Raw genomic sequence first — 12633 nt, forward strand, 5'->3', positions numbered from 1 at the left:
GTTGAAGTTCAGGGGTCATGTGGCAAAGATTGCAAATACAACTCAAAAGATAATTGCAATGCTGAAACGAACGTTCACATATAAAGATAAGGATGTCATTTTTGCCTCGTTACAAAGCCTTCATAAGACCTCACTAGGACTATTGTGCGCAGGTCTGGTCTCCTGGTTTCCGTTGTGACTCTGATACAGTGGAGAGAATGTGCAAAGGAGAGTGTTAAAATGATATCAGGATTGTGGAATACTGATTATGAAGACAGATTGAGAATTTGTAGACTGCACACACTAGCAAACAGGAGAAAGAGGGATGATATGATTGAGACTTACAAACTTCTGAAAGGGTCATACAGGGTTTCAATTGATGGGATTTTTCAATTTATGGAGGGTGGGGAAAGAACGAGAGGGCATCCTTGGAAGCTGAGAATGAAGGCTGCTAAGAAGGGGTGAGGACTGGATTTGTGCAAGCAGTGTGAATGAATTCAAGAACAAGTATGATAGCTAGTGCGTGTAATATGTGGCCTCCCTCGATGAGTCTCTAACTCCCTGGAGGTGTCTCTTAATAATAATAATAATAATAATAATAATAATAATAATAATAATAATAATAATAATAATAATAATAATAATAATAACTGCCTTTCATGGGTGGATTTCACATGAAAAATAGTTTCTGTCATCAGATTTTGTTTGTGCTTTATAACATTTACCAATAACTCTCAAGTGAACATTTTATTAAACTACTTCATACAAACATGAAAACCAACAAGCTTGTTTAATAGTCAAAACATCTTTTTCTAGTTATTAAAGAGCTGCACAGAAAGTGAAAAAGAGACGAGAGGAATGAATCTTTCAAAGTTGCTCATCATAATGACAATTAGAGATGAGAGGTGAAGTGGGTCTCAACCCCAACGCAGAGGTTGTCCGTATGGGCGTCTAAATTTCGATTCTGCATTCATTTGTTTGGCATTGTAATCATCTCTTTCTATAAGTGGATTATAACGAGTGAAAAGTGCAAATGATTTCTTTTTAGGAACTTTGTGTATCGAAAACATCGAGTTTTCGTTCACTTTTATGCCTACCCAGTTTGGGTAATCAGTGTTTCCATTTTCTGGATCACTCCACTTCGAAGGATGCTTCAAAATTTTCTCGTAAGTTGTGGCTATGTTCAACTCTGTTGAAGTCAGGTATCTTGAGAGGAGACATAACAACAAAAGCTGTAAAATTACTTGCCATCCATAGAGATTCATGATGGCCGATTCTGAAAGTAGAAAAAAGAGAAGCACTTATACATGGCGTTATCAGGCAACTAATAAAAAACGTGCGAATATTGACATTTATTTCAACTCATATTTACAACACTATAATCATAACTCATTCTATTAATTAAATTCTTAACTAGATACAGAAGTGAATTAATTGATCTAGTGTTATTTTTAAGTTAAATATCATTTATGCATAATTATTGGTTTGAGTTCCACCTAGGAGGTCAAAATCTTTTGTTTTATCGAGGTTCCCATTTTCCAATTTTTCTCGATATATAAATATATTTATTAATTTATTTATGTTTGCTTGTAATATTTAATTTTATCATCAACAATCCTATACAATTCTCTTATATTTTATTTATTTTGTATTTTGTATTTATGTATTTTATTTATGTATTTTGTATAAAAAATAATAAAAATCTATTGTAGCACTAAGAGGGCGCTAGCAGCACTGTGTTTACCACAGTATCATATTGCCACGCGCGCAAGCATATGCACGTCATCATAGTGAGATGCGAGCTATTAGCGTAATGCAGTATTGTTATAGTTTTTATTTTAGAACATTATTGGGGTTATGATAATGGATTTTATTTTTAAGTAATTATGAATCATACTGAACTGCATAATTTTATCGATAATAAACAATAATTTTTCATGTTTAATTTTTAACATAATTTTGATATTTTATCCAAACACGTATACTTACAGGGTGTATGTATATTTCGAAAGTTGCAGCGCCCCACGATTTCAAGCCACGAGCCGCCACTAGTAAGGTTATCAGCAAAGTGTATTATATGTATCAACTGAGAATGTCTTCCAGCCAATTTGACTAATTCTATGTGAGAGAAACGAGCATCAGTTGATTTTTAAAAAAATGCATTACAGGATCACGTAAAAATAACGCGTAAAGGCTAAGAAAAGTTGATTACTTGGTTCAGATTAACTTTAGCTGTACAGATGGTTACTAGTTAGTGCTCGTGTTAAAGAAATAAGTTGGCCATCCAGTTACGAAAGAATCGAGAAAAATTTCAAAATTAAATTTTTCTTCAATGCTGTGTACATAAACCGATCATCACGTGATCAGAAAATGTCAAAAGCATTCGCTAAGTTTATCTGAACATTTTCTGAGGATTTGTCGACGTGAATAATGTTCACAAATTCTCTTCATGTGAAAAGGTTAGCAATTTAATTAGTCCAGAGATTTTCAGATACTTCTGAAGAAATTTTCAAACATTTCAGACATTAAAAGATTTCTTAATTATTTTTGAAATCACTGCTGCAAGAGCGTGGAATGATAATTCGAATGGAAATATTATTTTTCTATTTTTGTCCTTAAACATTATTTAATCGGAATTATACTAATGCATACTTTTTAAATATAATTGCTGAGATGTCACTGGATAAAGACTTCAGATGCAAAGATCCTTCTGGTGTTTTTCTGGCTTCAAATGAATATGTTTAGTATGACAGAAGGCTTATGAAGCTCACTAAAGAAATTGCAGAAAACATTTTAGTAGGTCGGATTTGTCCTGAGGCAATATTCTAGTAGATCTATCAAAAAATCAAAAAAAAAATCTGCTAACGCCTTTTTATTCCCGTATACGGGAGTAGGCGAGGACATTTAGCCCTATCTAACATTTGGAGACTGAGTGGGCAGTTCAATCTCCACCGGTACCAATCAGAGATAGATGGCCCAAGGCTATCACTAATTAAGCGGTACGCAGTGAAGAGAGACGGCTCAAATGTGCCGCCATCTCGTGGTCCGTAACCCTAACACAATATATTTAATGTCTGAAATAATGTGGGTTCCACGGTTGATTTTCTTGAGTTTACGGGACGAAACACCTGCTTGCCCGTGCCAGAGATCGACTAACTCGGAAACAGGTCGAAAAAAGGCTTAGAAAAATTTCCTCTAGTCGCCGACTAGACTCGAACCCAAGTCTTCCTTCGTGAGGCCAAGCGCCGTGGTGTGCAAACGCCACATCCAGTGAGCTACACAGGCTCAAATAGATCTATTGATATAAAAAATTGTCTCATAAAAGTTGTGATTATAGCTTTACCAAACAGTTATTTTTACATGAGACACAGCTTGTTCTTTTAAATTTTTCTCCATGTTTTCTTAAAACTAGAAACTGAAGAAATTCACTGAATTCGTGTCAGTATATCAGTAATTCCAAACTTAAAATTAAATGCTTAACGAGAACTTAGTCTGAGTCTGGGCAGTAATTTTTAGGTAAAGTAAAGTTCTGTCTACGTTAATTTTTTTTTTTTTTTTTTTTGGATTTACGGCCGAAGCAACAAGGATGAGACCATACCAGTGTGTGTGTGTGTGAGAGAGAGAGAGAGAGAGAACTCGGGATCACACTATAATAAAAAGTAAATATAAACAATAAAAATAAAAGTAAAGCAGTGCCGTGTTTTGATTATAAATTAGTCACTCATAATTATAGACTTCATTGATAATCTGCCACAGCAACAAAGCAAACCTTATATGGAAGTATCAATATTCCCGTTAAAGCAGTAATTCCCTTTTCATCCACAGAGTGGCACTGCATTCGCCCACAAAATGGCTACTCCTAAAGAAAAGTGTAATCGCTGCCAATTATTGTTTGATCATTCATTATTTCTTATTATACGCATTATACTAGACACTATTTATAGTGTCTAGTCTCAGAGAGAGCGAGCGATAGAAATTTGGAATCAGTCTGTTAATTATGAAACACCGTGCATACAAGCAGTCCAATTCTGAAAATGAATAATATAAACCCCAACTAATGAATTTCTCAACTTTGTGAACAATATTATTAAACCACGCAATAATTATAGGCCTGCTTGACAAAAATAAAACCAATCACCGTTTCGCATTGTGTGCTTCCAATTGGACTCTTGACCTGAACGGGGGCAGTTCCAGTGGATTTCCATGGCTATCGCCACCATCTGGCTTTATAGTAATTAGCTACGGCACCAATGCCAGGTGGTTACAACAGGGCTTCAGGGGGAAAAAAGTTTCCTTCATATCAGTTAATGACGTGTAGGACAGCTGACTCAAGTACTGGTCTGAACAGAATGAACACAATCGTGGCTGTAACAACTTCAATAATAACCTGCAGTTACCTCGAATAAAATAGTTTATTGGCCGGTCATAAATCCTGACTTATTTAAGCTACCATCATTGCTGGGTGGACTGAATGCGGAAAATGTTGGAAATTATTCTGCGCAACCCGAAGTTCCTCGAAACTTGGAGGGGCTTCGTTATAGCATACGGGCATTTATTACTTGTATTAAACTTCTAAAATACTATTTGGGGAACTGTGGAGGGAGGGGGATTATTGTTGCTGGAGGTGTGACTCACCAGTTATTTGGATGCAATGAAGAGGCTAATACCATTGATATTATTTATTAAATTTATTTACTGATGTGAATTTGATTGTTTTAAACGACAAACTTAAGTTAACTGCTGCAAGATTTATCCGACTGAACAACAAAATTGCCTTTTTGTTGTTCAGTCGGATAAATCTGATTATCTGATAAGTAGTGGTATATTGAATTTGCTATGATTGCAGTGAACAGCTTAAGCATAGTTGGTATGTTATTGGACGATAGTTACTTGGGGCTGAACCCTTATCCTTACCTTTCATGAAGAGAAAAGTGCGCCCAGATATCATCCAGTCTTCCACTGAGCCTGACTGCGCTACCAGTAAATGGAGTTCTTTTTATTGAAGATCTCTCTGTTAAATTTTGTTTCTGTGGCAAGCTTTTCGAGGATGGGAGGAGTCGTGATCCAGCGAGCAGTAGTTTCTGGAGATCATGGGGAGTTCGCTGGCAGTATTACAAGATATCCTTCAGTGAAATTCTTCGATGAATGTACCGCGTGCGTGCTGATTTGTAGCAGCTGAAGAAGTTCCTAACATCGATGACAAAATGCAACTTTAATAAAGTTATAAGGAAGAAATCTCCATGACGACAACCGTCGGATAGTGTCAGATCACAGCCCTATACATGATCACAGATAGATCAGATGGTAGCCCACATCAGAAGAAAAGAACCAACCGAATTCGCCCTTCATCTTTTTGGATTCAAAACTTTACAATGGAATAGTGAACTTGTAAGTTAATTTTTTTATGTTAATAACCTAGATTGTGTGTACAGACGATACATGTTGATTCTGTTTAACTAATGGTATAATGTGTTTGAAGAGGTCAGAATGCAGAACGTCAGTTTGAATGCGTATAATAGAATACTGTAGACTTGAATAATACTTGTGTTGTGTTACATAATATTTAGAATGTGTATAGTGTAATTTTGATTTTTATTAACTGTAATGAGAGTAAGGTTTGGTGTGCAAAAAAAATCCATCCACGTGTTTAATAAGTTGAGTGTAAATAAGTGATTCGGAGTGCTTGAGATAGAATTGATTTAAAAGTTATTCCACTTGCTTAGCTAAAATATTCTCTTTTATATAAAATTCTTTTACACGATCCTTAATGTCGCAGTCTTTAACAAAAATAAATTTTTAGGGATTAATACATTTGAATTATAGCAACGTAGATTAAGGATTTGGTCCCAGCCAGAGGCTTTTCCTAAGTGTACGATACTAGCACGTGTGAGACTATACTTGACGACGTTGAAAAGGGGAAACACATTGAGTTAAAAAGTATAAAGTAATAAAAGTAATAAACAATATATTAAACAAAATATGAAATATTACAAAACATTACAAAAGAATGTGACTTGAATGTAGCAGAAAATTATCATCGTTTTGTATTAGTGCTCTGATTATTATTATTATTATTATTATTATTATTATTATTATTATTATTATTATTATTATTATTATTATGTATTCTGCATCATGTACTCGATGTGCATTCTAGTGTCGTTTTTGATAAGTGAAAAAAATCCACTTATTTACTCCAAAGACTGACCAACGTAGACCAGCTGAAAAGTATCAAGTTTTCTTAACTATAAATATCTGAAGTTCCATCTTGCTAATTTTATGGCATAATTATAATTTATAAATTATAATTATACCATTAATAATTAGGCTTAAAACAATGACGTCATCGTGGATTATCTCCTCTTCGCATATTTTCTTACAAATCAAATTGTTCACATGCTACCAGAATATTATCATTTCCTGATATGTATCTTCAAGTGTTTTGGATGCAATTTAAATGTACCATGCAAATTTTGGAGTTTGCAAATCCTCCAAATGTGATCACAAACTTTGGACGATCGACCTGATTGGCCTAGTAGATAGCATATCAGTTTTTCAACAGAAAGGCAGCAAGTACACGTCCTACCTAGAGAGTAGATGGTTTTCGTCGTCAAATTTGTAGCCATCAATCCCCTTAATGGAGGCTTAAACAGGCTTGAAAAAAGTTCCATGTTTGTTTGCTCTCTAGAATACAGCTCCTGGATTATCAAGCATTAGCCCTCCCACTACGCTAACACTAATGTACTACAGACTTACAATTCATAAATGACTTGCATACTAAAATAACTAAATAGCCAAGTACCGAAAATATCTTTGTTTCAACTGCGAAAATGTATATTTTTTTTTCTTTTGGGGGGGATTAAACTAAAAATTATAAGAAACATTTCGAAATCTTTATAATTAATCAGGGTTTTATAGTTGTTTCGAAAGGTCAGGTTTAGGATTTCTTTTTCTATGCAATTTAATATTTCATTAATCAGCGATAATTTCTTAACACCCACTTTACCTAAAACGACTCTTAAAATTTATTCGCCTCTTCGGTTTTTTTATGGAATTACGTTACTTATTCTTAGATGTTTATAAAAAGAAAGAAAGAAAAAAACGCATGAGTTGGTGATCAACGGTGCATTACTGTTCTTCGCTGTATTGAGTAGCGAGTTTATGATGAAATCGAAGTGGATTTTATTAGGTTTCATTATGAAACCTAAGAGAGTAGCAAAGAGGGAAAGCAAATGGCAAAAGAAACGTTTTTTTCATGACTAAAGATAAGAAGGATTACTTTAGTTACCGCTACTACTATTACATGCAACGTACCCGAAGAAATCGTGGAATTTAAGAAATAATATGAATTCTATTTGTGATATTTTTAATCTTTAATTGATGTCCTGGAATATAATTACAGTAATGGGAATCAGTTTAAAAATTCATTAGTGGCCTGTAATCAACAACTATAAAATTATTCTAAATGTTTTTTCCACTGTGGAGGAATTTTATGGAATAAAATCAGCGAATTGTACAAGTTATGATGTTAAAGAAATGTGATCTTTTTTTCATCTTCTATATACTTATAGTCATTAGTGAGGCTTGGCTGACGGAGGAAGATAATTGCAGGCACAGAATGTAAACGATCGTATTTCTTTCCAGAGAGAGAAAGAGAGACAGAGGATGGGGGTAATGCTGATGATAGTAGAGAAACTGAAAGCTACAAAATAAAGATTTTGCAGGAGAGCATCAACTAAACTGTAAAAGGCAATGCATCTGATTATATCTAGTGTGAGATAAAGGTCAACAAAGCTAAATATATAGTTGCTGCTACCGGAGCTGTAGGCGTGGGGATGAGAAGGACACAGATAGTACGCATCAATAGTTTAATTCAATAAAAATAATCATCATGGGAAATGATGATTCTGAATACGGGTACAGGGATTAAAAGAAAGAGGATATATATATATATATATAAATGATTTCCGCTAAAAAAAAATTGTTTAGTACCAAAAGTCGCCGATAGGGGAAGTTTTGGCACTGGCGGAACCGAAAACAAGCGGATAATTACATTAAAGGCAGAGGAAATGGAATAATAACATTTCGATCGTGTAAGCGACAGCCGCGTCACTCATTCCAGCTGGATATGTGGAACGTTACAATGATGATAATAATAATAATAATAAATAAACTAAAACAACAACTTGCGAGAAGAGGCAGAAATTAATGTAGTGATTGAACTCACAGGAAATAATGTTTTATTCATCAGAATCAGGGTCCCCAGGACCACATACACGATTTTCAATGTGCTGACCTTTCTTGTGTACAACAAATTGCATCCGGTGTGCGACATGCTCTACAGTTGAACGTAAGGAGTCGGATGGGATGTTCACAACAGCCCGTTTTATGTTCTCTTTCAAGACATGCAAGTTGGGAACGCCGCCAACATACACAACGAATTTCAAATACTCCCACAGCCAAAAGTCACATGGAGTGATGTCCGGTGATCGAGGCAGCCATGCCGTCGGCAAGAACTGACTGATTAATGAAATGCTGGCGTAAAAGGCGCTGTACTGAACGTTCAAGGTGTGGCCATGCTCCATCCTGCATCAAAATTATGGAGTCCAAACATTGTCTTTGCTGCAATGCTGGAATAAGGGATACAGGACCTGTAGGGGTAATACGCTCAAAAAAGTATGATCCTATTATGAAACCGACCCATACAGATAACAATGAGTCTCATCACCCCACAGTATTCTCCAAAGCCAGTCATTGGCGACCTCCATTCAGGCAAGAAACGCTAGCGCGAAGGTCATGCGCTTATCATAATCTGCGGTAGTTAGTGCTTGCACAGAAGTGAAGCATTTTCCGTAAGATTTTCCAGACTGTACCATAAGCCATATCAAGTTTGCGAGCTATGACACGAGTGCTTGGACCAGTACTGGTCCCTGTGTCGTCGAACACAGCAGTGGCAAGATCTGTTACTGTCTTTTCTTGCCCTGCTTTTCGTCCTCTGCAAGGTGTAACTCCTAGTGATCCAGTTTCTTCAAACTTCTTAATCATAGCTCTCAGTGCTACAGCTGACATGGGACCTGTACGCAGGTTATGAAGGCTTCTAAATTCCCGAAGGGCTCCTTCGGCATAGGTAAAACAACTTAACAAGTAAAGCACGCTGAGGCAAGGTAGGACGCATATTGAGCACAACTCGTAAGTCATTCGAATAACTGCCTGAACGTTCTCAATCCCTTTTGAAGTGGAATTGGTGGCGCTGCTATCACGTACGCGCAGTAAAATTTGCATAATTCTTTTTACCTGCGTTTACTGCAAATATTGGACTGCTTTTGGCTCCGTATTTGCATATCCATGGTTGACGATTTGTTGGAAATCAGTTTTGATTACCTCTGCCATTTTTAAATTTTTCAAAAAAATTGAAATAATTTGATGAACACTTTCAAATTTGAAAAGATTCATCGCCGTTAATCTCAGAATGTATAATAAATATTTTTAAAAAAATAAAAATGATATCGAATGCACCTCGTGTATGAAAACACTGCTTGGCAATTAAATGTACATCATTATTATTATTATTATTATTATTATTATTATTATTATTATTATTATTATTATTATTATAACTGATATACAGTCAAAACAAGATATCATATAAATAAAAATTTGACTGGTGATTCAGAACAATTCAGATTCTACCCAAGAATCTAAGAATAGTCAGTCAGGTAGGTCGTAAAATATGGACTGTTCCAAGTAACGCTGTTTATTGTAGCTCATATGGGGTCACTTCGTTGATGTTTATTTGCTGTAAATAGTTGGACAGCTTCTTTGAAGTTGCACCAAGTGCACCGATAACTATTAGGATGACTTTCGTGTGTTTAAGCCACAGTTGACCTACTTCGATTGCCAGATCTCGATATTTAGTAATTTTTTCCAGTTCTTTGTTGTTAATGTTGTTATCACTGGGTACTGCGATATCGATAATCCAAACCTGTCGATGTTCGATAATTGTGATGTTGGGTCTATTGTGTTACAAATGCCGATCAGTTTGTATTCTGAAGTCCCAGAGAATGTTTGCTGTTTCGAGTTTCAATACTGTCTCTATTTTATGCTGCCACCAGTTATCAGAAGTAGGAAAGCCATATTTTTTGCATACATGCCAATGAACTATTTTGGCCACTTGATCATGGCGGTATTTATAGTCAGTTTGAGCTATTTTGCCGCAGGCACTGATTAGATGTTCTACAGTCTCATCTTTCTGATCACATAATCTGCATTTGCTGTTATTATTACATTTATTATTATTATTATTATTATTATTATTATTATTATTATTATTATTATTATTATTATTATTATTATTATTATTATTATTATTATTATTACTGCATATTAACATCAGGCTTCCAACAACATAGATCATGCTGCTAAACAAAAAGAGGAGATGCAATATTAATATTAACTGAACATAAATTAATAGCAAAGGAAGCCGTTTATCTGTTTGAGCATGCTGAAACCCTTTGCATCGAAATCATTAATATCACCATCCCATAATACTAAATGCTGTTTACAGGCCACCAAACTTAAACGTGATAAAATTATTACACGAACTCAATTGCTGGAGTTCACGCCAAGAAATATGCTCAACCGATTACCTAATGATAATTGGCGACATAAACATAAATATTGCAAACGAATACCAGAACAACACTGTACAATACCTAGACACGCTATCCATGTATAATCTAATTACCAACAATAACATCATGTACTAGAGAAGAAATATTCGGAAATACTATCACTGCTTCCTGTCTCGATCATATAAACATCCAAGCACCACCAAACAGTTACATTGCATCAGTCATAATGTGCAAATTAGCAGACCATTTCTTCACGGCTCTAAACCTGCACACCAAGACAATATGCATGCAATGTCCCACAGAAGAAAAGCGAAAGAAAACAATACTAGACGAAGAAATAGTCAACCACGAAATAGGAAAAACCGAATGGGAACACTTGGCATCACCACATTCAACCGATAACCTATACAACAACATTAAACTCACACTGGAGGAAATATATAAGAAAGCTGCAAAGAAAGTCAGAATTCGTTCAAGAACAACCCAAAATCCTTGGATAACACAAAACTTAATCCTAGAAATACACAAAAAAGACGCTCTATGAAAACAATTAAAGCGATATCCAAATAACGCCTTTAAAAACCGAATATAAGATAACAAGGAATCGCCTCACAACACAAATAAGAAATGCAAAAAGAAGCTACTACAGAGACAAACTAACCTCTGCACAAAACAACATGAAACAAACCTGGCATCTGATCAATGAGATGCTAGATTTTGTTCCCAACACCACCGCCTCCGAAACCATAAAACACAGCTTCATGAAAGACGCAAAACCTATCCAACAACTAGCAAATGACTTTAGCCAATACTTTGCAGACTCCATTCAAGAACTGCACAGAAATATTCCCCCAATCACAAAATGTAACCCCACCCCCACTTGGACCACAATCAAAACAGACATTATGGTTCCCAACCATAAAAGAAGCAGAACTTCTTTTTGCAATACATCAAATCAAACCAAACAAAGGCCCAGTAATTGATGGTATAAGACCTAAAGGTATAAAGCAACATGCAACTAGTTTAAGTCCTATTCTACTAAAATAAATAAATAAAATATTTAAAACAGGACAGATACAAAGTATGCTAAAGACAGACTTAATCACACCCATATACAAACATGGAAAAAGAAATTTAATCAGCAATTACAGACCCATAGCAACATTATCAATTATCAATCAAATTATGGAGCGGATCATACTGAAGAAACTCACAGCATACACAGAGACCTTTCATAATATCCCCAAAACACAATATGGTTTTCAGAAAAATAAGGGAACAACATCTCTCTTGGAAGACTTTACAGACGTAATTAATACCGCCTTAGACAAAAACAAAATTGCCATGGTAGTCTTTATTGATCTAACTAAAGCATTCGATACACTGAAACCTTAATAGAAAGGCTGAACCATATTGGAATAGATGGGCCTCTTCACATCTATTCCAAATCTTTCTATTTTAAAGGTGGTTTACAAACTACCTTCAAAATAGAAAGAATATCACACGTATCGAGTCAAACAGAAGTAGAGAGCTATCAGTTACCTGTGGAGTGCCACAGGGAGCTGTACTCTCCCCAACTGTATTCAACATTTATATGACGATGTTAATCAGCTACCCCTCAAAGGTAAGATACTCCAATACGCAGACGATACAGCAATAATATCCATCCATAATAACGCAAGCATGGCCCAAACAAATATGCAACACGACATAAATCTGATCATAGACTGGCTCACGAAAACCTCCATACACCTAAACTCAGAAAAGACAAAATTAATGATATTCAGAATTCCACTGACTCGACCAGTTGATAACAAATATATAACCATCCAACATCCACTTTCCAACACAAAAAACACACAGAACAGCAAAACCACTACAATCACTCAGGTTGAAACAATACGATACCTTGGAATTTACCTCGATGCAGATATGAACTGGAATAGCCATATAAAACATCTACACAACAAACTCCGAACAATAAGTCGCAAACTCTACAGACATAGTTCCCATACGCCTAAAA

General features: G+C 35.3%; 1 protein-coding gene across 2 annotated transcripts in view; it reads right to left on the reverse strand.

The window, feature by feature from the left end:
* Nucleotides 1-914: 914 nt before the first annotated feature.
* LOC150092260 (uncharacterized) overlaps nt 915-12633 on the reverse strand; it is a 73096-nt gene continuing 61377 nt past the window's right edge. For both annotated transcript variants that reach the window (XM_090415086.1, XM_090415085.1), the window contains exon 3: nt 915-1255. In XM_090415086.1, the coding sequence (XP_090271212.1) occupies nt 1241-1255 (15 nt within the window). In that variant the 3' untranslated portion in view covers nt 915-1240. The remainder of the gene's footprint in view (nt 1256-12633) is intronic.

Source organism: Typopeltis vanoorti, chromosome 26 (assembly GCF_054136105.1).
Source record: "Typopeltis vanoorti isolate ZY-2024b chromosome 26, IOZ_Tvanoo_1.0, whole genome shotgun sequence".
Taxonomy (NCBI): domain Eukaryota; kingdom Metazoa; phylum Arthropoda; class Arachnida; order Uropygi; family Thelyphonidae; genus Typopeltis; species Typopeltis vanoorti.